The sequence below is a fragment of the Centropristis striata genome, chromosome 1, assembly GCF_030273125.1.
Source record: "Centropristis striata isolate RG_2023a ecotype Rhode Island chromosome 1, C.striata_1.0, whole genome shotgun sequence".
NCBI classification, from domain to species: domain Eukaryota; kingdom Metazoa; phylum Chordata; class Actinopteri; order Perciformes; family Serranidae; genus Centropristis; species Centropristis striata.
In genome coordinates, this window is record NC_081517.1 from 4,396,971 (window position 1) to 4,424,153 (window position 27,183).

At 38.2% G+C, this 27,183-nt stretch overlaps 2 protein-coding genes across 3 annotated transcripts in view; one reads left to right on the forward strand and one right to left on the reverse strand.

Annotated features, from left to right (window-relative positions):
- Nucleotides 1-336: 336 nt before the first annotated feature.
- On the reverse strand, nucleotides 337-17,423 carry LOC131974182 (ADP-ribosylation factor-binding protein GGA1-like). 2 transcript variants are annotated; one of them, XM_059336383.1, is made up of 17 exons: nucleotides 17,365-17,423; nucleotides 15,573-15,657; nucleotides 15,156-15,231; nucleotides 14,898-14,996; nucleotides 13,917-14,040; nucleotides 11,588-11,688; nucleotides 11,316-11,396; nucleotides 9,882-10,019; nucleotides 8,797-8,878; nucleotides 7,957-8,071; nucleotides 6,664-6,788; nucleotides 6,290-6,342; nucleotides 5,958-6,148; nucleotides 4,471-4,715; nucleotides 4,191-4,360; nucleotides 2,815-2,925; nucleotides 337-873 (listed from the first exon to the last, which is right to left on the reverse strand). In XM_059336383.1, the coding sequence occupies exons 1-17, from the start codon at nucleotides 17,408-17,410 to the stop codon at nucleotides 763-765; spliced, it is 1,953 nt and encodes a 650-aa protein (XP_059192366.1). In that variant the 5' UTR covers nucleotides 17,411-17,423; the 3' UTR covers nucleotides 337-762. The 2 variants fall into 2 exon arrangements, with proteins under 2 accessions (XP_059192366.1, XP_059192375.1); XM_059336392.1 differs by lacking the exons at nucleotides 6,290-6,342; nucleotides 6,664-6,788; nucleotides 7,957-8,071 and having other exon boundaries at nucleotides 8,732-8,878.
- A 1,134-nt stretch (nucleotides 17,424-18,557) lies between these two features.
- micall1a (MICAL-like 1a) overlaps nucleotides 18,558-27,183 on the forward strand; it is a 31,634-nt gene continuing 23,008 nt past the window's right edge. The window contains exons 1-2 of the mRNA XM_059355871.1: nucleotides 18,558-19,633; nucleotides 25,591-25,639. Coding sequence (XP_059211854.1) covers nucleotides 19,488-19,633; nucleotides 25,591-25,639 — 195 coding nt within the window. The 5' untranslated portion in view covers nucleotides 18,558-19,487. The remainder of the gene's footprint in view (nucleotides 19,634-25,590; nucleotides 25,640-27,183) is intronic.

The following is a 27,183-nucleotide window of genomic DNA, read 5'->3' on the forward strand; positions in this document are numbered from 1 at the left end:
AGCAAATTCATCAGTTAATACAGAATTAATTTAAATTCTGATGATCAAGCTATCAGGTTAAAATACCAACTATTCCATGTAATAGGTTGAATACATTGTGTGTTTAGGCTGTTGGTCAGACTGTTAACATCACTGACTTCAAGTTAAACTAGAAAACATTTTGATGGACTGGAAGAAAATAATGTTTTGTTGCAAACGTTTTCTGAACACTGACAATAATCTGAACTCAGGCCATTTTTGCTGCCGTTGTCCAGACACTTTCTTTAAGGTGGAGCACTGGGTTTTGTAAAAAAAACAAAACAAAAAAACAACTGAAATAATGCGAGACACCAGCTGTTCCATGTAATTCACATGACCTCTTGGAGGATTATTAAACAGTATGTAAATGAGACAAATGCACACATTCGGTTTTTAAAAGGCTCAACTCGTTTTCCCCCAAAAGTCACTGCATTGAATCAAAGTTTCTGACAGTTTGCTTTATAGTTTTGCGCTGGAATGATTGTTGGAAGAAGAAAAAAAAGAAATAAAAGTAGCTATGAAACACAGGAACATGGAGATGATGGAATAAGGACATGAAGGCTGCGAAGGAAGGCACAAGGTCGAAGCTGGTTCCCACAGCCGCTCTCCTGTCGGTTTGATCACCAAACCAGAGTTTGAAAGTGTAAAGAGGCCGTGTGGCCTCGAGCCAGCGATGAGGGACAACTTCAACCTAAATCTAAAGGAAGCAGCAGAACAGATGACAGAAGGTCGGCGTCGCTCCCACTAAAGGTTCCCCCAGGTGTTGGGAGGCGGAAACTGGTCCACGTCGCCGGATTCATCGTGAGATTTGTCCCCCAGGTTGAACGTCAGCTTGTACCTCAAACGTACTTTTTCCTGAAACACAAGAAAAAAAAAAGTCAGTACAATGTCACCAGGACTGAGCGGGTTTGGATCCACAGTTTATACGATCAACTAGAAAGTTTATAAAGAAATTTTGAGTGTGCTCGACTCTGGCCCGTGACTCTCACCCATATATTATTAGATTACAATTTGAACTGTTTTCAAAATGGAAAAGAGGAGGATGTAATGTAATGTCATGTAAGAATATAAACCAGGTGTTGGTGTGTGTGTTTGTCTGTCTGAAAGTAGAGTGAAACTCGTCAGTTTGTGTCTACTACCTGTCAGTTAATGTGTAAAACTGATCAGTTTTACACACTGACAGTTTTCAGTTAGTGTGTGTGTGTGTGTGTGTTGGGGTGGGGTGGGGTGGGGGGGCAGGCTTTGGTAGCTAAGCAACCAGGGCCAGGTGGCAGCCACCAATCAGAGCAGGGCAATCAACTGAAATCAACTGCTCCTGTGAAGCCACTGACAGAGATTGAAAAACAGCAAGAACTTCTCCTCGAACAGAAAGCGTTTTTGGCAAGTTTTTTGGTGGTCCCTATTAGTGAACCGACTTCACTTTGAGCATCCTGAGTTCTTCCTGAACATCTACATATGTGTGTTTTGTGAAGAAAAATGAAGAAATTGTTTCTTTATCAGAAGAAACTGGTACCTCTGCTTTCCTCCACAAATGTTCCCGCCTTTTAACCATGGCGGTCTATGTGTCCTACGCCAAAACTATAACTGACAGCTTTACCAGACCAATGTGAGTGAGAAGACAAATTTCTGTAGGATGGTATCTGTTTGTGTCTACTACTCTTCAGTTAGTGTGTAAAACAGATCAATTTTACACACTGACAGTTTTCAGTTAGTGTGTTTGTGTGTGTTGGGAGGGGGGATGGGGGGCAGGCTTTGGTAGCTAAGCAACCAGGGCCAGGTGGCAGCCACCAATCAGAGCAGGGCAGTCAACTGAAATCCAGCCACTGACAGAGATCGAAAAACTTCAAAAAGATCTCCTCGAACAGAAAGCATTTTTGGCCAAGCCGTAGCATTGAAACGACTTCACTTTGAGAATCCTGAGTAGTTTTTTTTTTTTTTTTAGAGCGATCAGAAGAAACTGGTACCTCTGCTCCTCCAGAAATCTTCCCTCCTTTTTACCATGAACAAGCATTTTACCGTAGCATTGAAACGACTTCACTTTGAGAATCCCGAGTATTTTTTTTTTTTTTTAGAGTGATCATAAGAAACTGGTACCTCTGCTTTCCTCCAGAAATCTTCCCTCCTTTTTACCATGGCGGTCTATGAGGCTGAGGGTGGTGTTGGTGGATCATCTGTGCGTCCTACGCCCAAACTATAACTCTGACAGAAGAATAATTTTCCTACGTTTCTATGTATAATTTATTTCTGTAGAGTGGCATTTGCGGCCTTGAGCCCAGTTTCCAATTTATTTTTTGACAAATTTTTCTCTCCCTCTGCACTCTAACGATGATGTCATCAACTCTAGGATAACATAGGGTAACAATGGGGGGATTTTTTGGCATGTTTTCGCTGAATAATTTGAAAACTGTTTGCCGAAACCCTTAGAAAAGTCTTAGCACACTTGTCATGGCCGAACCGGTCGATTTGATACCTTTTTAGTGTATGTACGACCAAAGGTCTGGGAGGAGTAGTCTGGGAAGAAACGGAAGACTAAAATCTAGGATTAAGCCTGGTGAATAACATATAGTGTGCTTTCTCAAGCACACTCAAGTATGGATCTAGATTAGGGTCAAAAGTTTTGTACCTGAAAGCATAAAATGTGAAACTGAAATTTTGAATAAAAAAAAATAAAAAAAGATCTGAAAAGACAAAACATGCAACTAACTTTCTAAGAAAAACTACCAGTAGAAGCTGATATGTCAAACAATCATCCTGAAAGGAGGCGGTGGAGGGCTGGGGGTGGAGGGGTGGGGGTACCTTGTGAGGGTTTGCCAACAGCAGGATTTGTGTGACGGCAGCTGGAGGCAGGATGGGATTGAAAGCTGGGAGCTCAGTGCTAGAGGGAGGCTGCAGCTTCACTTTCATCACCTAGACAACAGAGTAGACACATCCACACAAAAACTCAGATTATATTTCAGTCAAAAGATATAAAAATCAAATCAAAAGATACTATATTTATCCCCGAGGGGAAATTCAGTTAGTCTGGTAACTGTTAGAGTTAGACAGCCTGATGGCTGTTGGAGCTAAGGATCTTTTGTGATCTTTTTGTGGAGAGGAGCCGTCCACTGCTGTTTTTTTGCTCCAAAAGGTTTTGTGTAGCGGATGATCCAGGTATTTCAAGATGGCCTCCAACATGTTAACAGGTCATCTCTCCACCACCTCCTCCAGTGTGTCCAACCTGGCTCCAACCACAGAACCAGCTCTTTAGACCACTCTGTCCACCTGGTAGTTGTCATGGATCGAGTACAGATCAGATTCCCGCCACAAACAAACTGCTCCAGAGTTTGTTTGGGAACTGGACTGAGACCACCTTCTCAAAGGGTCTCAGCGAGGTTGTTCTGAGTGCAACTACTGTGTTGACACCTGCTTAAATGATCAGCACCAAAGGGGAAAATGAACCAGAGTGTGATTTAACTGGCAGCAATCTCCGTGTCTGAGCATGGAGGCCAACCAGGAAGTGTCTTTAGCCTGCAATCCACCGAAAATTCCAGTAGGGGGTGCTAAGTTTGGCTGCAAAAAAAATCTGCCCATTCATTTCAGTGCAAAATTTGAAAACTTCTGATTTGATTTATTACCTCCAAAAATTTTTTCAGGACAACACTATGGTCTCAATCGCTAGTAAAACATCGTTATATAGATATAAAAAAGGACGTTTAGCGGTTTGGTCTCGTAACTTTGACCCTTTCACTGTATTTTCACTTAATGACAGTTTATTTTAACGTTTTGTTCAGTAAAAATGTCTTGTTCAGCATTTTGGACTAACAGACACTCCAAGGAGTCGCTGCTCAGTTTTCTGAGGTAAGAAAGATACATTTTGTTTTAGTTTTTTTGCTAGCCAAAACTAACATCCCAGTTAATGCTCCATGTAATGCTAACATGAATTAGCAGCAGCTTCTCTCAGTCAGGTTGAGGTGTAGAGAGGCTGTAGTCGGTGTCGTCAGATCCCTCTCCTCCGCCACAGTCCAAATATGGTCTGCTCCGCGTATCGGAAACAAGATGGCGACACAAGATGGCGACGAGTGTAACGCTGAACTCGAGGCTTCCAACGGGCCACAAACCAATGGATGACGTCACGGTGACTACGTCCATTATTTATGTACATTCTATGGTTGAAGTGAGGAGGGAGAACCTACCTTGGGGACGGCTGCCTGAAAGCGGATGTTGGTGACAGGAATGGGGGCGGAGGACAGCATGGAGATGATCACCACCAGCACATCAGGCCGTGATGGAGGACAGTCGCGGGCAAAGGTGAACAAAACCCGGAGACTGTGTTTGTCGAATACAGTCACTGGTAATAAGCTACCTGAAATAGATTTGCAGACACATAAAACAAAACGCACCGTGTGATGCAGAGGAACAAAAATGACCACAACTAGCATCAGTGTTTGGTTTGGTGTTTCCGTTCATGCTTACTGGGTTTGATTGCTTCCAGAGGCACAGAAACATCAGCAAGAGAGATGCTGTCGTAGGGGTCAGCAGCAGCTAACGAGCCTTTCTCAGCAGATGTGACACTGAGATTGGAGAGGAGGAGAGTGTCCGGCTGCTCTGGATGGAGGGACAGGCTGGACGTGGTTGCATTAGGAGTGGGTCTAGAGTTGGCGTTGGACTTGGTCTGCATATCTCGTAGGGTGACTCTGGATTGAGGTTGGAGTTTATCCCTGCAGGTAAAAGAACAGAAAACACAAAGTATGTGAAAAAATTATAAACACATAACTCCCCATAGAAAATGAATCACCCATCTTGACAGGAACATTAATAAAACTAGAAAATTTCTAAAGAAATTTCGAGTGTGCTTGACTCTGGCCCGTGACTCTCACCCATACATTATTAGATTACGACGTGAACTGTTTTCAAAATGACAAAGAGGAGGAAGTCATGTAAAATAATAAAGCAGGTGTGTGTGTGTGTCTATGTGTCTGTCTGACACTGTCAAAATAATGAGAAAAAAGTCAAAGTCACGAAAAAAATGCCGAAGTCACCAGAAAAAAGTCAATACGAGAAAAAAAGGCAAAATGACGAGAAAAAACTTGTCAGTTAGTGTAAACTGACAGTTTTCAGTTAGTCTGTGTGTGTTTTTTGGGCAAGCAACCAGGGCCAGGTGGCAGCCACCAATCAGAGCAGAGCAATCAACTGAAATCAATTGTTCCTGTGAAGCCACTGACAGAAATCGAGAAACAGCAAAAAGTGTTCCTCGAACAGAAAGCATTTCTGGCTAAACTGTGGCTCCCATGATTCCAACTTCACTTTGAGCATCCTGACTTATTCCTGAACGTCTACATATGTGTGATGTGAAGAAATTGTTTTTTTAGCGCAATCATAAGAAACTGGTACCTCTGCTTTCCTCCAGAAATGTTCCCGCCTTTTTACCATGGCGGTCTATGAGGCTGTGGGTGTGTGTTGGTGGCGCATCTGTGCGTCCTACACCAAAACTATAACTCTGACAGCTTTACCAGACTAATGTGAGAGAGAAGACAAATTTTTCTATGTTTCTATGGATACATTTTTTCTGTAGAGTGGTATCTGCAGCCTCGAGTGCAGTTTCCAAATTTATTTTTTGACAATTTTTTCTCTCCCTCTACACTCTAGCGATGACGTCACCCACTCTAGCCTCTCCATAGGGTAACATTGGGGGGATTTTTTGGCCTGTTTTTGCCGAATAATTTGAAAACCGTTTGCTGAAACCCTTAGAAAAGTCATAGCACACCTGTCATGGCTGAGCCAGTCGATTTGATACCTTTTTAGTGTATGTGCAACCAAAACTCTTGGAGGAGTAGTCGACCGAAAAAAGACACGGAAGAATAAATACGATTAAGCCCGGTGAATAGTATAAAGTGTGCTCTTTCAAGCACACTCAATAACTTTAAGGTTATTAACTACATATCTGCATTTTTTTAACTTACCATTTGACTTGCTGGCTCTCTGGTGGTAGGGACTGCTGTAACAATGTCTTCCCCAACATGTCCAGCTCTTCCATGGGTTTAGGAGGAGCAGCGGGGCCCCCTGCTGGTGGAGCCTGCGGTGTTTGGACCACAGCTGGTAGCAGCACTGCAGCAGGGACTGATGTAGTAGTCAATTCTGTCCCATCAGAGGACTGAGAGAACAGAGAGTTAGGATATGAGAAGATGTAAAATGGTTTGAAAATCAAATCAGAATCAGTATAAAAGCCTGTTTGTGTAGAATTTAATATTCTACAAATGAGGACTTTAATGTGAGCAGTACAGTATTATCTTACAACTTGCACCTGGAAAGTGTTGTGAGAGTCCAAGTTTTCCGTTACATTCAGTCCTAAGAAATCAGAGACAATAGAGGTCAATTTGCTGTCTTTATAACTAACATATTACAGTATAAATGCTGTTCAAAAACTCCTGGAAACAGCTTAAAAAAAACACCATGCTGCTGTTTGGCTTAATCGAAAAAGTGAACGTGTGTAGCTTTGTTGTGGTCGACCCAGATGTGTCTGAGGATGCTGTTTCAGACAGCCAACATGGAAATAAGGTTTAACTGTGCTGTGCAGACATTGCTGACTCGCCCTTTGTGGCTTGTTAAAAAGTTAAGCTTACTAATCTACCTCTGTGTTTACAAGCCAGATGAGTTTTTTGTGCTTACCCAGTGACATGAGCTCATCATCCAAGAGGCTGATGCCTACATTCTGAGTCAGGGTCTGGAGGCTGGAGGGCTCTGGGTTGGCTGATGCGTTGAGTCCCATCAGGTCTACAAGTGCTGAGCTGCTGCTGCTGCCTTTTGTGGACAGAGGAAAACCCAAACTGGGGTCTTAAAGTCTGCAGAAGTGTTTGAGGAATTTCTCAAAATTAATCAAGCTTATGCTTCCTATACATCAGAAGACTTTGAAAAGATTTGGAAAAAAAAAAGACTCCCGGAAAACTATCAGCTCACACCTTCCACAGAAAAATGTTTAATTGAATAATTATATTTATCAGCTCTATCAACTTTCATTTAGTTAATCATACATTAATCATTGATTATTTAGTACTTATTTATGTATACATTTATTTATACATTATAACTGGGTCTCCTTACTGTTCTCTTTACTAAGAAACAGCGCCCCCAAAAACCTAAATATATGACATCACTATATTTTTATTTAGGACTGTGCTTACTAGCATTATTGCATGGGTCTCAAACTCGCGGCCCACGGGCCAATTGCAGCCCTCGTGATGATATTTTGTGGCCCCCACCTTGATACGAAAGTTTAATGTGAGTTTTATATGAATGGCATTTTGCCGTGTTGTGTGTGGAAGGTCCCTTTAATTACTTTTTTTGTTAATTTTGTGTCTTTTTTTTGTTAATTTTGTATCTTTTTTTTTTAAATAATTGTCTTTTTTAAATAATTTTGTGTCTTTTTTGGTAATTCTGTGTCTTTTTAAAAATAATGTAGTGTTTTTTCAGTCATTTTGTGCCTTTTTTTTTGTTGTTGTAATTTTGTGTCTTTTTTGGTCATTTTGTGTCTTTTTAATAATTTAGTTTTTTTTCTGTCATTTTGTGTCTTTTTTTGGTTATTTTGATACTGCCTTCAGCAGCACCCAAATAATTTGAGTTTGAGACCCCTGCATTATTGTGATGTTACTTTTTCACTTTTTCCTGTCGAAGTGGTTTCCCCCGCTCACCTATTGGTTGTTAATTGTGTTACGTCACTGTGACTTACGATCATATCAAACACATTTGATATGATCCAAACCCAAGACTAGGAAAAGACTGATATGAAACAGAGCAGATTACTACCTTAAACTTAACCATGGAGATGACGGGAGCGCTGTGACTCCAGTAAAACTCCTAGATTTACTAAAGACTTTCAGCTTTTAGTCTGGGACTGTGAATATCTTTTGGGGTAAGCTCAGCATTAATAAACACTGCAGGACGTCAGATCACACACACATGTACCTACCTGATTGTGGAGGCGTGGTGATGTCATCCTTTGACACATCCTCTCCCTTCACTAGCTGTCTGTACAGGTTGATGACCTGCGTCAGGCTGTCGTTGGCCTGCAGGATTTCCGCTGGAAGCAGAAAGAAAAGGCTCATTAGCATCACCATGATTTGTTTAAATATTATGCTTTGGAATGAGCCTGATTGCAAAAAATGGGTATGGGTTAAAAAAGTGAATTAAAGGGATAGTTTGGATTTAATATTTTTTAGAAGTGGGATTATTATGCATGTATTCATGTCAACAACACAAATAAACCAACCAACCAACCAACCAATTAAGGGAGTATTAAATCAGCCATTCCTGTGTTCTGCAGAGTAAAATTACTACTTTTGTCAATGGAGTCTGATGGCTTTGTGAAGAGCATAAATAATGGCTAATTCAGCTGATCTTGTGAAAAGTTAAACAGGGTTTTCTGATGGAAACATAAAGCAGTAAAAAACATTCTTAATGTAGCATACACTTAAATGTATTAATATAAATACAGTCATGTAAAAAATAAAGGTACATTGTTTGGACAAATATAATGATAACAACAAAAAATAGCTCATATCTAGACATTTTCCATGGTTTTATTGATAATAACCAAAATCATTATTAAGAAATGGAAAAACCATGGAAAATGTCTAATTTCAGCTCTTAAATTAAACTCTTATGAGCTATTTTTGTTGTTATCATTATATTTGTCCAAACAAATGTACCAGGTTTAGTTGTACCAGGCATTAAAATGAACAAGAAACTTTTCTCTGCCTGATACAATATGAGATACTGTCAAAGTGAGGAGGTGAGCAGCCTTACCTAAGGCTTCATCACTGTCCTCTGTATCACTTGCTAATCGGAATAATGTAGGCCTCATCTTTTCACAGCGCTGGTAAAGATCCTGTGAAAAGACACATGTTAAAAACACTAAAACCAAATAATTCATACAAAAAACAAAAAATGATGTGAGCATTGGTCCAAAGTTTTTCTTTTGTGAATGTTGAATTTGTGTACATGTCCTTTACTATCAGTGCTCAATAAAAAAAAAAAGTAAAAAAAAAAAATGTGTGTGTATACACACTCACACAGGATTTCACCACTGTTAGTTTCTTTTTTATTTTATTTACAATAATCTAATCCGTTTTATGTTGTTATTATTACTCTCTTTTTTTCTTATTTTATTGCTGTGTATTTTTTTATTTTGTATTTTTATTTGACACATTCTATTTAAAAGTTGGGCTGAAATAAAACAATTATAAAAAATACAAATAAAAAATACACCTATGGTCCAGCAGCCATCACTGGACACAGACATGTGTGGTTGCTGTAGAAACAGATAGTTTTTTTTGTTTGTTTTATGTGAGTTACAATTTGGAGAAGACTCAAAACATTCTTGCTTCTTTTAGTTAAAATATACAGGATTTTAGCACTGTTAACCAAGTTTCTTTTTTATATATTTATTTTCTTTTTTTCTCATTGTGTTTTTATTTGACTGATTTTATTTAATTATTGAGCTGAAATAAAACAAAAACAATTGAAAAAATAAAAAATAAATGAGAAAACAACACTCAAGTCAGTGCCTAGAGGTTAGGAATTGGGCTTGTAACTGGAGAGTTGCCGGTTCGAATCCCGGTACTGACAGGTCTAGGACTGAAGTGCCCTTGAGCAAGGCACCTAACCCCCCTGCACAGCTCCCCGGGCGTAGTAATGTGCTGCCCACTGCTCCTTGCATGGTGTGTAAAAAAGGATGGGTTAAATGCAGAGGTTGAATTTCCCCATTGTGGGATTAATAAAGTAATCTTCTTCTTCTTCTTCTTCTTCTCTTCTAAAACCACACCTGAAGCGAGTGATACAAGTAGAATTACAAGACTGTAGCTGCAGTAGTTTTAATGTGCTGCGCTAACCTTAATGAGCTCCTGGTTGCTGTGGGAGCAGCTCTCCTTGCTGTAGCCCTCCAGCAGCTGGCTCAGCAGGCTGACACTCTCCTTCACCTCCTGGATGGCGTTCAATCGCTTTGATACCTTCTCAACACGCTTCTGGTCCTGGAAAAAAAAGACAGACAGGATCTCTCAGTGCCCTGGATTAGGGCTGGGCGATATATTGATATAAAAATATATCAATATATTTTTAAATGTGATATGGAATAGACCACATCACATATATCAATATAGTTAAAAAGAAAAGAAAATGTATTTCTTTATATATAAATGCTGCCCTTACTAGGGTTTGTCACACAAACCACACAGATTATTTTGAGTAATTAACTTTATGGAGTCTTGGGCTATTTTGTCCATTTTTTAATCCTTTTCATGTCTTTTCGTGTCTTTTTTGGTGATTTTGTGTCTTTTTTGGTGATTGTGTCTTTTTTGTGTGATTTTTTGTGTCTTCTGTGTTTTTTTGTTGTCATTCTGTCTTCTCATTGTGTGTCTTTTTTTGGTCATTTTGTGTCTTTTTTGGTCATTTTGTGTCTTTTTGTTTATTTTAATTATTGATATATTTTTAAATGTGATATGGAATTAGACCATATCGCATATATCAATATAGTTCAATTTTTTTTCTTTCTTTTATATATAAATGCTGCCCTTACTAGGGTTTGTCATATTTAGTTATTTTGTAATGTTTGTTATTCTTTCCTCATATAAATATATTTATTTCAGAAAAAGATTGGCGTATTTTATTTCATCTGCTATTTTTATTTAAGATATTTTTTTTATTTAAATGTGCACTTTATGGAGCTTTATTTTATTTTATTTTTAAAGTACTCCTGTTGTTATTCAGTATTTATGTTCACTTAAATAAACGGTTTCAATAAAACTACTTATGACATGTCATATTTGACTTTGACTGAACATTTGCTCTCACTTTGCGATAAAAACATCAGGATATATATCGTATATCGATATTCAGCCTAAATATATTGGGATATGACTTTTTCTTCCATATCGCCCAGCCCTACCCTGGATCAAAATTGTAGCATTTTTGCAGAAATTAATTTCCTGTTATTATGACAAAGGAGATAATAACAACTTCACAGTTTAAAACTACTCTTTATCACAATGGATTTGAATATATGTGAAGGTTGAGTACATTTTTTAAACCCTACAAAACATGGATATACTTAGATAATATACTTAAATAAGTATAAACATTGATTATTGAAAGGATAGTCAGCTTTCCACATCTGTTAAGTAATAATCACAGAAATTAGTTGGCTATTCGGGTGCCTTAATGTTATCATGCTACATAATACGGTGTGTCTCTCTTGTATAACTGGTGGAAAAACTGACACACATGCATGTGGGTCACACTGTACAGCACACTTGGCAAATATGACTCACCTCCTGGACCATTTCCTTAATGAGCTTGTTTGCTGCTCTTAGATCTTCTGGGTGAGTGCTGTTCAATAAGCGAGACAGCATCTACAAAAACAGGATAGGACAGAAGAGGGAGAGGAAAGAAAAGAGGAAGAGAACTTTGTGAAGTGTTGGTCCATTCCCAGGAGCTTCTCTTCCCTCAGAAAGGATTTGATGGCTCGAGAATATTTCTATAAATACTTTTGAAACCTATTCAAAGTGATTGCCGCCTTTTCACCATCACTCGTGTGTCATACCTTGGACTTCTCCTCATCCTCAAAGATGACATTTTTGGCTCTGGGTGGAGGAGGGGGGAGGGGCTTGTCATCAGGAAGAACAGGATCCAGCTTGACAATGCCTGGAAGAGAACAAGGACACCTATTAACCTCACATGTCAACAGCTGAGCCAGATCTGCTTCATCTACGTCACTGGTTTCCAACTAGGGGTACTTGCACCCAATAACACTTTGGCCGCTTTCAGACTGCCAGCCAAAATCTGATTTTTAGCCCATCCAGATTGGAAGTGGATGGCTCTTTTGAAGTCTGAACAATCACAAATCACATGAAATCCGATTTTTACGAACCGGATCAAAACCACCTTTGGGAGGTAGTTTCAGATCGCATTTGGACAGACGCGTCTCAGTTTGAACCTCCAAACACTCAGATCGGTTTTGACTGTCCGTGATGTCACTCTACGCGGCACGCGCAGCATGGAGACGAGGTGTCCACCGCCAGCCACGCCCGACTCATGCGGGCCAGACGGAGACGGGGCGTCCATCCGCCCGGTTTCTCCCCTGGTGCGTCTGAGATGTTCTGCACCTCTACTGGACAGTGATAAGGCCAATATACTGAGGTGACCTGCCTCCATCATGTTGTTTGTTGTTGTTCTTGTCGCTGTCGCAATTATATGACGTCAGACGCCGTTACGACGTCAGACGCTCTGATGCCGTTACTATGGCAACCTGTCAAATCAGTCAATAATGTGGCCCAGTCTGAACAGAGCCATATCCAATTTGGACACTTGCTAAAAACAGTGTGGACAGTCAGCCCTAAAAATCGGATTTGAGTAGGAATCTGATTTGAATCAGATTCGCCTGCAGTCTGAACGCAGCCTTTGAATTTCTGAGCACCTTTTTAACACTCAATGACACTGTATAATAGTTTAAACTGGTTCTTTGCGGGAATAATAGAAATTCTCAGCTCTAAGTTGTTTGATATACTATGGTTGACTAATAAAAAAATAAGTAAATAAATAATAATAATAATAATAATAATAATAAATATTTATTTGACATTAAGTGGCTATATATAGAGATACAATTTCTTATTTTGAAGTGTTGAGTATCAGGGGAGAGGCCTAGATAAGTATTTTATACTTCAGTCTACTCCCTTTTTTTTCTAACCAAAATGATATAAGGAAGTGCTTAGTGAAAATTAAGTAAACTGGTTCTTATTTCTATCTTATTATTAAGAGTTTAATTTAAGAGCTGATATCTAGACATTTAACATGGTTTTCTTGATAAAAACCAAAATCATTATCAAGAAAACCATGGAAAATGTCTAGATATCAGCTCTTAAATTAAACTCTCATGAGCTATTTTTGTTGTTATCATTAGAATTGTCCAAACAAATGTACCTTTAGTTGTACCAGGCATTAAAATGAAAAATGTATTGAAGAAAACAAGGGTGGTCTAATATTGTTTCCATGACTGTAGTTGGCTCGAAGTGATAAATAGATAGAAGTCAAAAGTCATGGCTATACTGTTGAAATAGTTAGTCTAAATTAATTTTACCTGATTAGCCTAATAGCTAAAATGAATGGATAATTGATTGAAACACTTAGCCTCAGTCAAAGTAGTAGGAGCAACTTTGAACAACTCCTGACCAAACCAACCTAAATATTGATTGTTCAACTGTATGACAAAAATAAAAATAAATAAATAAAATTTAAAAAAAAGAGTCTCCCCCCCATCTGTACTCTTATTTCTATTATGTATTATTTTATTATTTATTTTACTTATGTAGTATCGTGTCGTTTTTTTATTTTATTTTTTTATTTTTTATTTTTTTATTGAGTATTTAAGTTTCCTTCTTTTGTTTGTGATTTATATTTACTATTTGTGTTTTCCATGGTTTGGGGCATATGTTCGGAGTCCCAGTAGTTATATGTATGTGTTATGTCTGAAAATAACTAAAGATAGTGTTGGAAAAAAAAAAAAAAAAAAAAAAAAAAAAGAGTCTCATAACCCGACATGAGTGTTATTATACTGCAGTAATTTGGGCCAACTATTGAACTTTGGTTGGAACTATATTTTAAGATCACATCAGATTCAACTAAGCGTGACTAGGGACATTTGTCCCGTGCACCAACATGAAAAGCAGAACTGATACCGCCTCAACAAAACACTATTTGTTAATACAAGAAAAATATCAGGAACCAAAAAGCACATTTTCAGTGATATACGAGAAATAAGAACCATTGTATGGAACAATACACATCATTTTGCAACAGTGAAAGGAATGAGAAACCTCAAGCTAAAGAAACGGGTTCTTTATCTCGTTTTCTTCTTGTTCTGGAGCGCTCACCCTGTTTTTTCAGCATCTGATAAGCGTCTGCTATCTTGGTCTCTTCAGGCATCCTCACCGTCCAGCTGTACATTACTTCTAACACTTTGTTCTTCACTGGCTCTGGAGCCCGGGCTCCCAAATACTGCAGAGAGGAGGGGTTGTTGGTGAAGAAATGTGCTTTAACAACAACTAGATAAATACACCCACTGTTCTAATGCTTTTTAACTATTTCCATACATTTTTCTACAGGCACAAAAGGCTGCTTTGACCAGTTGACAAAGCTGGATATATACACACACACAGGTGCATCTCAATACATTAGAATATGATGGAAAAGTCCATTTCCAGTAGTTCAAGCCAAACAGCCCCAACCAAGTATTGAGTCATATAGATGGACATACTTTTCAGAGGCCAACATTTCCATATTAAACATACTTTTTAAAACTTTTTTTAAGACATTGGATTTTAGGTCTTCATTTAATGTAAGTCATAATCATTATAATTAAAAGATAATAAATTAAGACATGAAATGTTTCATTCTGTCTGTAATGGATCTATATAATGTGTTATTTACACTTTTTGAATTGAATTACTGACATAAATACATTTTCTATGATGTTCTAATTTATTGAGATGCACCTGTAGAAGGCAGAAAATTAGAAAAGACAATGTGTTGAATTATTAAGTACATGAAAGTTCATGTTGTGTAAAATAACTCTTGTAAATAAATCAATCCTGAGTGAAACATAATGTAAAAAAAAAACTTTCCCAATCTTTCGACAACTAAAAAAAGTGCAGAAATTAAAAGCCAGACATGCAATGTTTCATTCAATGTGTAATGGATCTATATGATGTGTATGTTCACTTTTTAAATTGAATTACTGACATAAATACCATTTTCTATGATGTTCTAGTTAACTGAGATGCATCTGTATAACTATTATGGATGTACAGTTGAAGCCAAATTATTATGAAAACATAAAAGATGTGGATCATTACCTTGGGGGACACCACTTTGATGAGCTCATTGAGAAAGCGAAACTTTCCCACTTCAGTGTGAAATCGCTTTCCACAATTCTTCATGCACGTCTCAAGAACCTGGGAAAAGTTGAAAGTTTGTTTGCTTTTCTTTCTTTTTTTCCACCTTTGTACAGGCAAGTCTCCACAAAAAAATGCGGTAACGATAACAGATTTTTTTTTAAAGGGTAACTGGCTTCTAGTGTGGCTTTCAGCAGACCTTCACACTTGTTAGCTTACCAAAAGCGCTTGCATAGCCTCCCACTCCTGGGGAGACTGGATCTTGTGGGCCAGAAGTCTGGTTGCCAGCTGGGGACTGATAAAAACAAAATATAACCTTTAATTCACTTTCACAGAATAATGCAAGACATGAATCTGAAATATGCTACAAAAAACTGCACAAACGTGCACCAATGATTTGGCAAAATGTAAAGCAAAACATCCTTGACATAAAAAAAAGCCTCATACTGGTCAGGCATGTTTCAGGTAATTAGATATTGTAGTTAATAGGATGTTTTCTACTGAGCTGTATAACCTGAGAGACTGGATTGGACAGACTTAGATCAACAGCTGACATAGCACCGATTTGTTTCTGCATCTTGTATGTGCTGATTAACTCAACAAATTCTTCGAAATAGTGTGATATCTCCATCTCACCCTTCTGGTTCATTGTTGAGCTGATCACAGAATCCCTTGATATTGTCCCAGTCTGTCTCCTTATTTAAGGGGTTGGTGGCTTTGTCTGCGTAAAAGGAAAATACATTAGATACTACATAATGCACCTTTTTTATATCCAAACTTTAACTGCTGCCATGACATTTAGCAAAAAACAAGATGTTCTTTATGGATGTACGGCGTCTGTCAAGCCTCTTTTTTTTGCAATCAAATGTTTTTATTCAGAATAATCACACAGGATGGCAGAGCACCATCACATGATGATCACAACAATATGTTGAGACAAAAGGAGGTGTCTCAGGACCAAAAAACACAGAGAGAAATATTAGTAATCCAAAAATATTAGTAAACCTGTTTCTTTGTGTGTCTGTGTAAAAGGAAAATACATTAGAGACATATTGCGCCTTTTCTATACCCAAACAAACAAACATAACGTATGTCAGATTGTTCTGTATGGAGTCTGTCAAACCTCTTAGTGTCACCAGCCTTTCACACAGTATCTATTAATACTGGGATTTTATAGCAGAAAAGTTGAGTTAAGGGGTAACTACTCCGATTTGAAAATTCATACATGTTACTCCTATAGTAGACATTCCAAAAATATTAGTAAACATGAATAGATCTCTCCCTCATTGAAAAAACCTGATGAGTTTATCAAGTATAAAATCTGGAACTGTCCACAAAAGCTCCCATTTCTAGTCTAGGAAGCAGCTCCAGACATGACAGTTTAATTAGTATTTGTGAACATGAGCTATTATGTCTTAAGTGTAAGTGTAAGTCTCAAATGTGTGACTGTCAAGTATAAAGTCTGGAGCTGATTCATAGACAAGAAATTGGAGCTTTTGTGGACAGTCTCAGATTTTTTACTTGATAGTCACAAATTTGAGACGTACTTGAGACATAATAGCTGTTCACAAATACTAATTAAACTGTCATGAGCCATGGAAATAACATATAAACAACTATACAAGATACAAAAAAATCTTTCCTTCCACATGCCATCACACTGTACAATAACAAATAATAACCTGGTTCATTACATACTGTCTATGCACTTTATGTGTTTTTTATGCACACTGTTCATTGCACCTTATTTGTTTCATAGCACCAACATTTTTATACTGTATATTCATATTTATTCTGCACTGGAATTCCATTCTACTCCTTCTTTAGACACTTTATATTTTATTGTATTTTTTATTGTATTTTTATATTTTATTGCTTGAAGTATGCCTAGGTTGTTCTTATTTAATTTTGTTGTTATTGTCTCTGTGTGTAATGCTGCTGCTACACTGTAATTTCCCAGCTTGGGATAAATAAAGTATATCTATCTATCTATCTATCTATAAGTGTTGTTCTGTCATGGTTCCTGGTTTCGGGTTAGTTCTCTTGGTCCGTGAGGAACCAGTCCGTAGCTAACTAGCTGTTTGATTTTGTTAGCATTGTGCTGGACATTAGTAGGGTCTTTTAATTGAAATGTCATGTTTGTGAAGCATCTCTATGCCCAAACTGTCAACAGTTAACACAACGAGAGCTCAAAATCTGAGCGCGTGACAGCAGAGGTGATTCATTATGATCTGACTGAGTTGGTTCCTTATCGACAGCTGAGCACTTTTTTGATTAGATGACATTAAAATAATGTCCCTCGGGACAGTTATTATGTCCGACAGCGGGAAATTCAAAATGTAAATATGTCTCCGTGTCCCTTAACAGCGCTTCGGCTATTGCTTACTGTCCCAAAGTTGATCAGAAATTGAACAGTATAATGACTTACTGATGCGAGACTGCAGGCTAGCCTCATCCGGAGGCGCCGCCGCCATCTTTCGGGAATTCCAAACAAGTGACAACTCTCGCGTGATTTTTGTAACATCTCGCGATGATTCAGCAGCGGCTCTTTGGCGCCCCTGCCAGGCCGTGGAGGGAAACGACAACGTGACATTGAGTAGGGTAGACCATAGATATGTATAAGAAATATATTATATATTATTATATTTTATATATATATCTATGGGGTAGACAGCAGGCAAGAAGCCAACGCTTGAAGACATCGCTAAAGAAACATCTGACATGATTAATATCATCATGATTATGGGAAAATATCATATTCATACATGTAAATGGATAAATCAAAGACCTTCACTGATATGTTTCAAAAACGAACTTAAAATATTTTACTCCTCTCTATTAGTTTTAGCTGAAAAATATGGACCAATAAAAAAACTTTGCAATGATTTATCAAAGTTTTTTGATGATTGGATGGATGAAGTGTCAAGGTCTTAAATGACGTGATGAGGTATTTTTGGGCACCTTTTCATGGGGTCGGAATGTGTGTGGTGTGGTGAGAGGGATTATCTCAGCGCTGAAGAGGATTTTTTTATTTTTTTTTTATTGTATTTTATTGTATTTTTATATTTTATTGCTTGAAGTATGCCTAGGTTGTTCTTTTTATTTAATTGTGCTGTTATTTTCTCTGTGTGTAATGCTGCTGCTACACTGTAATTTCCCAGCTTGGGATAAATAAAGTATATCTATCTATCTATCTATCTATCTATCTATCTATCTATCTATCTATCTATCTATCTATCTATCTATCTATCTATCTATCTGTCTGTATTGTTGCCTGTACTTATTACTTATCTTATTTTCTAATGTCATAGTTTATTTTTATACTTTTATATCTCTATTGGAGTTTGTATTCATGTCCACTTGACCTACTGAGATGATAGTTTTGTTGTTTATTTAACTCTTTGCCTTGCAGAATGTTGTATTTGTTTTTGTTCTTTGTATTTTTTGGGGGGAATGCATAGTGGAGATTCTTGATTGATCTTGTAATTATAGTATTGTGCAATAAAGTTGGAAAAAAAAAAAAAAAAAAAAAAAAAAGAAGAAGCCAACGCTTCAATCAATGCAGCTACGATGGCTTGGCGCCGGTGCTGGGCAGCTTTGATCACCATTAATTGCCTCGGGTGTATTTTTTACAGCGCGGTTTAATTCACTGACGCAGAGAGGGCGTCCTGGCTGAGCTGCGCGGTGTGGCACACTTTGTATGCAGCGTTATAACAGCCGTTGCAGTGACTGCACCAACAGAGAAAAACCCGTGTTGTGTGGTCCACCTCAAGAAGGGGGAGTATCACCTCTGCTGACTCGACTGAAACTGCACTATCGCCTAAAACGAGGGAAGATAATCTTCACAGAGCCAGCGCCCTCAAAAAAAAAAGAGCCTGTTAACTGTAACATGAGCTAGCAGCAGGCTAAAGGACCGTAGCTACCTTTTTTTTTTTGGACATTTTTCAAGGCTTTATTGATAGTGAGACAGATAGAAAGGGGGTGACAGAGGGGAGGACACGCGGCCAAGGGAGCTCAGGCTGGATTCGAACCCGGCTCCACCGCAGCGAGGACTGTAGCCTCTGCACGCGGGGCGCCTGTGTAACCCACTACACTACGGACCACCCCCAGGACCGTAGCTACCTAACGGCTGAGTTAGCCGAGTTCGCTACGTTAAGAACTTTGTTGTCGTCATCAACTCCGGATATCAGCTGTTGTTTTTAACCCGGTGGTTCTGGTCAAAGTACCACAGTAGATGTAGTAACTTGTAGTAACTCGGTGTGGTAGATAAAGCGCGGGGCATAATGCATTCAGTAGTTGCAAAAGTTAGGTAACATCTAGCTAGCTAGCCTGCAAGCCATGCTAGTTCTGGTTAACGTGACTCACTGGCTGTGGATGAATGTATCGTATCGCATCATCGGGTGTTGTCTGGCTGGATTTCGCCCCTTTAGCGAAGCGCTACTGATGACGCGTTTATGACCAGAGAAAAAGGACTTTTTGTTGTCTTTCGTCACGTCTGGGACAAAGAAACCTTTGGCTTTTATTTGACAAGAATACTTGGATTTTATTGATATGATGGGGTCTCTGAAAGCTCTCCAGGAGTGGTGTCGGATACAGTGTGAACATTACAACGATGTGGAAGTAAAGGACATGTCCACGTCCTTTCGGGACGGTTTGGCGTTTTGTGCCATAATACATCGTTACAGACCGGAGCTGATGTAAGTAAACCCACGTCACATTGACGCTAACTAACGTGATTAAGCTGTTGGCAGTTACAAATGACAAACCGTTTACAACGGTTCAAGTTAACGGTAAACTGCATAGCAACTGTCTCCAGGGAAGGGTGGACATATGTCTTGTCTTTGAAATTATTTTCAAGTGATGTAATAGTTTAAATGTTGGTCGGTTAAGGCAGTAGTTCTCAACCTTGGGGTCGGGACCCCAATTGGGGTCGCGAGATGATTTCTGAGGGTCACCAAATCATTTTGGAAGTCAGCTCTGTCTCCACTGTGTTAAAGTGTTCATGTGTTAATGTGTTTTAGTCTTTTTGGTCACTTAATGTCTTTTTTTGTTCATTTTGTGTCTTTTTAGGTCATTTTGTGTCTTTTTTTTTTATCATTTTGTGGTCAATTTGTGTCTTTTTAGGTCATTTTGTGTCTTTTTTTAGTCATTTTGTGTCTTTTTAGGTCATTTTGTGTCTTTTTTTAGTCATTTTGTGTCTTTTTTGGTCATTTTGTGTCTTTTTTTAGTCATTTTGTGTCTTTTTTGGTCATTTTTGTGTCTTTTTTTGATCATTTTGTGGTCAATTTGTGTCTTTTTTGTCATTTTGTGTCTTTTTTTAGTCATTTTGTGTCTTTTTTGGTCATTTTGTGTCTTTTTTTAGTCATTTTGTGTCTTTTTTGGTCTTTTTTTTTTTTTTAAGCATTGTGTGGTCAATTTGTGTCTTTTTTGATCATTTTGTTAACTTTTTTTGGTCATTTTGTTTCTTTTTTGGGTGATCTGAACTGTGTGTGTGTAAGATTGTGTTCAGTGAGTGGGGGTCACGGACAACATGCATGTTAAATTGGGGGTTGCGACTCAAAAAGGTTGAGAACTACTGGGTTAAGGGTACAATTGCACCAGAAACCCAGTGAACTCTGCTTAACTCTGAGATTAATTCTTAAATAGTTTCTAAAAGGACTGGGATTATGAAAGGCTCCTGCTAAAGATTAAAGTTCTTTTTGATTAAATTTTAAGTAGAAGGCTACCCAATTTAAAACACAAAATTAACTGAACATGATATTACTAGTGGTTAGATACTTGTAAAACACATGCCATATATGATCACTTAATTATCAACAATGGTAGTTATGATTATGTGTTTGTGGGTGTTGAATTATTGCCAAAAACACCAGTAGAAATAATTTGATGAACTTTATGAACTGTAGAGTAAGAGGCCAGTGTGCTGTAATTAACTCGCACTGACAAGCCATGCCCTGTCTATAACAACACACCCCTCCTCTCTGCATTTTACACCTACACACACACATTACAGAAGCTACCACAAAACACAACCGCAGTATCACTGTGACTAAAATGACTTATAAGGAGGAGGAAGTGCCTTTAGTTAGCCTCTGGTCTTTAGTAGAGACCAGAAACAGATCATGTTTTTTTTTCATTTATTAATTGTAAGTTGGATCATAAAAAGATCACATGGAATAGCCTAAATTTGTGTTATTTAGTGAAATTAATAGTTCAGAGATACAGTAGTTCAGGTGGATTTTACTGTGTTTCACACTTTTTTAGAGTCCGAAACTTATAAATGCCTGAGGACAGACCATTTTCTATGCATTTGGTGTAAGCTGAAGTTTTGTCAAACAGCAATATTAGGCAATCTTGGCCTTATTATTAAGTGTCTGTGGGATTTAATAACGTAATCGTGATCCAAAAGGCATCCAGGAATTAAGCAAAACCAAGCAAGTAAACCAAGCAAGACCCACAGTCTAAGCCTTTGAAAATACCTCATATAGACTCTCTATTTATTTATAACCTAAAAGCATGCTATATTGTGACATATATTGTTTTTCGAAATATGATGTGATAAGATTTTTGGCCATAGCACTTTGATGCAGACATGTGACTCAAGTCATTTGGTCCAAGTCACAAGTCATTTTGTGTCATGCACAAATTACTTTGGTCAAGTTTAGTAAAGTGACAACATGAAACAGAATTACTCAACAGATAACAGCCATAATGCAGCATTAAATGACACATGAACATTTTTAAATGAGATCAATGTGAAACATAACTTTAAGATTGGTTTTCAATGTAACTGTGGTTTGAAGAAATGTAATGTTATAAACGCCTATGTTTAATTATGTTGATTGGTGACATCAAGTGTTGTCAGATTAACATTAGTTGGCTACAAAGTTGTGAGAGAACAGAATGTGTCTGGCTAATGTTATCTAACATCAGCCCTCACTGACTCTGATCTGAATCGGTATTCAAATGATGAACAACTTTGATGTTGTAACAGCTGTTTCCCAGACACGAACAACGTTAGGCATTTTGAATATTTGATATTAATATTTCTGAACAATTTGAGTGATCATGACTTGAGCCAAGTCAAGAGTCTTAAACTCAAGTTGTTTTTTCCCTCTCAAGTCAAGTTGCAAATCATCAAAACAGTGACTTGTTGACTCAAGTCCAAGTCACAGTTTGTTTGTTTGTTTGTTAGATAGATAGATAGATAGATAGATAGATAGATAGATAGATAGATAGATATACTTTATTTATCCCAAGCTGGGAAATTACAGCGTAGCAGCAGCATTACACACAGAGACAATGACAACACAATTAAATAAAAAGAACAACCTAGGCATACTTCAAGCAATAAAATATAAAATACAATAAAAAATAAAGTGTCTAAAGAAGGAGTAGAATAGAATTCCAGTGCAGAATAAATATGAATATACAGTATAAAAATGTTGGTGCTATGAAACAAATAAGGTGCAATGAACAGTGTGCATAAAAAACACAAAGTGCATAGACAGTATGTAATGAACCAGACTATTATTTGTTATTGTACAGTGTGATGGCAGGAAAGATTTTTTGTATCTGTCCCAAACATGTTACAAACATGTTTCTAGATCTTGTGTATCAGGACAGGTGAACCTGATTTGAAATGTTCCCGTTGTTTGCAGTGTGATAGTAAATATAAACATGAACTCTGAAACCCCTCATATGACTCACATTAGACATGTCTGTAGAGAAATACCAGCCCTGTGTAGCATAAAGTAGCTCTGTATAGCTCAGTGGGAAGTGCATGCTGTTGACAGCATCAGATTAGTGGTTTGACTCCTTCAGAAGGAAGTCAATGATCCTTGTTGTTGTAGGAGGATTGTGTAAAAGCAGCCAGCAAATGGCATGTTATGTCCCTCCTTTGTCCCGGAGGGGAAAATGTGGTGTGATGGAATTATTTTGGACAATAAGCGTCTTGCTCATGCTGCTAACCTCTCAGCTTGTCCAGGCTTTTATGACAAAATTGGTCTATGCTTGAATGGTGGTAGAGCAAACGTTCACTGGACCAGTCAGTGAAGGACAAGTCAGTGAAGTGGAATAAAGTTGCAGAAAAGCTCAAAGTAAGAGAGTGGACAAATCCTAAACATCCAGCTTTCCAGCTCTGCCTCTTCAATTTGTGTCCCAGCATGCCTCCCTGTGTAGCCGCAGTGGCCCAACGGAACTCGCTGTGATCCAGACAGACAGTCCGTCAGGCTAATCTGCGTCTGAGACCTCCGCCTGTCAAACTGGATTTAGCTCTAATGCTGGGCCAGGCCATTGTAGCGCTGCCCTGCACTGCAGCCAATGTATTCTCATCAAAATACATCTCACCGACGCAGAGGAGGGTCGTTAGTACGGCGAATGGACTCATCTCAGTTTCAGCCAAGGCCGACTGACACTCAGCCCACTGGAGAGAGAAATCATCCATGGCCTAGTTCACCAAAGTGCATGGGACAGTCAACTCAAAACTGCATTTGAATTCAATTTTTTTTGCGTATGCAGTAGGGTTGTCACTAATCTTTTCAACTCGATACCGATACCACAAGGATAAAAACAAAGACGCCAAAATAGAAACAGAAATATTTTTATTAACAAGAAAAATGCAACATGTAAAAATTAACTGAAACACAGGTTAAATATTTATAATAAAAAACAGTTGTGCAAAAAGAAACTGCAACTATGATAACAAGCTTCAGGTCTGAGGTAGTGCAATAAATAAATAAATACAATAAACAATAACAATTAGAACAATATTTTGAGGTTGTATGCTGTGCACGGGGGGTATCGATACTTTTGAAAATGAGTATGGTATCCGGATACAACGTTTTAGTGTCGATACTTTTTTGAGTATCGATACTTTTGACAACCCTAGTATGCAGCAGTGCAACACAGTGGACTTTTTAGTTTTTGTATGTCCTCTGCTCTGAAATATATCATCACAATGCACTTATTTTGCCTAACCTGCTCCACTACTATAACCACTGATTATTCCTTATATAAGTTTAGTTTTGGTCGTCACGAAAACACCAACTTCAAATCCTGTCTGCTCCCGCACAAGCATATCCGTCTGATTGAACCAGATTAAGCAGATAAACTGGTTCACCCAGGTTTTGATCATGTGGATTTTAAATGCCTAACACACACACACACATGCACACACCGCTCCTCAGCATTCCTACTTCCCAAAATAAACCTTGGAGCGAGACTCTGAGTCACAGTGGATTAGGTTCGCAATTCAGATCACACACTGCACCTCATCGTCCACGTCTGTGTCGACTCGCACCGTCTGCTTCACGACTGTCAAAAAATGTGTTAATTATTTTAAGGTGCTGCAGCCTTATTTTAGCTGTGTTGGGAGATGTGACACAGTGGGCGTGTTTTGACATGGTCTTGGTATTAGAGCTACTGTGTGTTTGTGACCATGGGAACTAGATTAGAGAGAACAGAGGTCACTTTGTGTGGCTCCAACACGGAGCTCATTCACAGGGTTTTTCCTTCTTGAGAGTTCCACATGGTCTCCACAAGCTCTCACCGGGGTCACAGTGTTTTTTCCGCCACACTGTTGTCTTACCACTACACACTTGTGTCTGCATACATTTACTTATGCACACAGCCACACTTTCATCCCAGAACACCTCAGACATTTTCCAGTTTTACTGCAGGATGTTTACTGGTGGGAGTCTGGCTTTGGTTCCTCGCTGCAGGCGTTTCAAAGCACAGCCCTGTAATTATCAGACCATCACTCCTGTCCTGCAGGAGTTCTTTCCTTTTGTACTGGCACGTCTTCGCACCATGCATCATTTATGTGTGGTTTGGGACCAATTGTCAGCTTCAGTTGCTGGAAAAGCTTTAACTGCTCACTGTTCCTGCCTGTCATGCTGTCAAGCCAATAATATCTGTGACTGTAAATGGGAAAAGCACTCAAAGAAGATTTTATTATTAAGGAGCCAGATGTGAGCTCCTTAAATCCTTAAATATGTTCATGTTTGTGTCTCTTAGAATGGCTTTTCCGATAGGATATATACTTAACAAGTGACCTCATTTGACCCTGTTTATATACGACTGCAGTCACAAGTTGACCCCTTGTTATCAGCGTTCAGAAACTACAGTCTGCATATACAGTCATGGAAAAAATTATTAGACCACCCTTTTTATTTAATTTCTTGTTAATTTTAATGCCTGGTACAACTAAAGGTACATTTGTTTGGACAGATATAATGATAGCTCATAAGCGTTTAATTTAAGAGTTGATATCTAGACATTTTACATGGTTTTCTTGATACTGATTTTGGTTATTATCAAGAAAACCATGGAAAATGTCTAGATATCAACTCTGCATCATTCATGTGTGGTTTGGGACCAATTGTCAGCTTCAGTTGCTGGAAAAGCTTTAACTGCTCACTGTTCCTGCCTGTCATGCTGTCAAGCCAATAATAGCTTTTAATGGTTCACAAGTTATGGAAATGGATCTGAACGCTAAATAAAGTACTGTTCTATATCAGAGTGCTGATGTAAAAGGAGATGTCATCATTTGCAGTTGTTGCAGAGCCTAGGACTGTACACTGACTGCCTGCATACTCAGCCTTATCTCAAATGTTTCAAATATTCACATTTTCTTCCTGTCTTGTCATTCCAGAGACTTTGGATCACTGTCGAAAGAGAATGTCTACGAGAACAACCGACTGGTGAGTCAGTGTTACAGCTGTATACTTTGAGCTTCAAACCTTGTAAAACATGCAAGTGGCTACTAGATTTGCTTCACTCACCAGCCCCTCAAAAATGCAAAGGTCATTTGATGAATGGCTGCTAGATGTTTGGAATCCAGCAGCCACAGTGGCAGGTGGACGGAAAAGTTTATTTCCGAACCTGGTTCAAACAGTCCTTTGATCTTGTGTTGCATGATGCTTTCAGTGAACTGCTGCCAACTTTCCATTGGCAACTGGTTTGAGAAATGGCAACCACTTTTTAAAAAACAGGGACAGAAAGGCAGAAAAACATTTGTTGCATATGTGATATTTATATATTGCTGTTACAGTCTGAACCAGAACTAGATAATCCTGCGCATGTGTTGCATGTGTGCATTTAAACAGTAAAATAGTCGGAGCTACCACTCAATTGGTGGCTGAAGCTACCATGCAAGCTGCCACCTGCTCATCAGTAAAACATTCTCAATTAAGTATGTTGCCCATACTTTGACATGTAGACAGTAGGGCTGGGCGATATGGACCAAAAGTCATATCCCGGTATATTTAGGCTGAATATCGATTTACGATATATATCCCAATATTTGTTTATCACAAAGTGAGAGCAAATGTACAGTCAAAGTCCAAGCCAAATATGACATGTCACAAGTAGTTTTTTTTTTACTTTTTATTTAAGTGAACATAAATATTGTATAACAACTGGAGTATCTTTTTTTAAAAAAAATCAATGCTCCACAAACTGCACATTTAAATAAAAAAAAAATCTTAAATTAAAATAGCCTATGAAATAAAATAGGCCAATCTTTTTCTGTAATAAATATATTAATATGAGAAAGAATAACGAACATTACAAAATAACTTAATATGATAAACCCTAGTAAGGGCAGCATTTATATATAAAAAGAAAAAAAAATTGAACTATATCGATATATGTGATATGGTCTAATTCCATATCACATTTAAAAATATATCAATAATTAAAATAAACAAAAAGACACAAAATGACCAAAAAAAGACACAAAAAGACACAAAATGACAAAAAAAGACACACAATGAGAAGACAGAATGACAAAAAAATCCACAGAAGACACAAAAAATCACCAAAAAAGACACAAAATGACCTACAAAATAGACAAAATAGCCCAAGACTCCATAGAGTTAATTACTCAAAATAATCTGTGTGGTTTCAGGATTTGCATCTGTCACTGCGTGTGATTATGTCATCCAAAAACTGATTCAGCCTTACTATTGCATGCGGTCATGCTGGGTGTGACTTCAGTGTGTTTGGCTGTGTATCTGTGTGTGAGTCCAGTGCTACTTAATCCTGATGGAGCCTGACGAGGGAAAAAAGAGGGAGAGGGAGGAAGCCAGAGCATTAAATGTCGTAAAAAAACTCTTGACATAAGCCACGCAGAGACCATGTAAAGAGGATTTTAAGTTCAAAAGTGCTGAATTTGCAGCTTTAAAGTCAGCGGATAGAACGTTTTTTTTTCTCCCGTTGGGTTTTTCCACGTCGTCTGTAAGCC

What these genes read in the sequence shown, in the direction of transcription:
- LOC131974182 (XM_059336383.1), bottom strand. Translation starts at nt 17,410, where the DNA reads ATGGCGGCGGCGCCTCCGGATGAGGCTAGCCTGCAGTCTCGCATCA. An exon ending in CTCAACAATGAACCAGAAGG is followed by an intron (nt 15,232 to 15,572) that starts GTGAGATGGAGA and finishes TGTTTTTATCAG; the next exon opens with TCCCCAGCTGGCAACCAGAC. An exon ending in TCAGATGCTGAAAAAACAGG is followed by an intron (nt 11,689 to 13,916) that starts GTGAGCGCTCCA and finishes GTTCTCTTCCAG; the next exon opens with GCATTGTCAAGCTGGATCCT.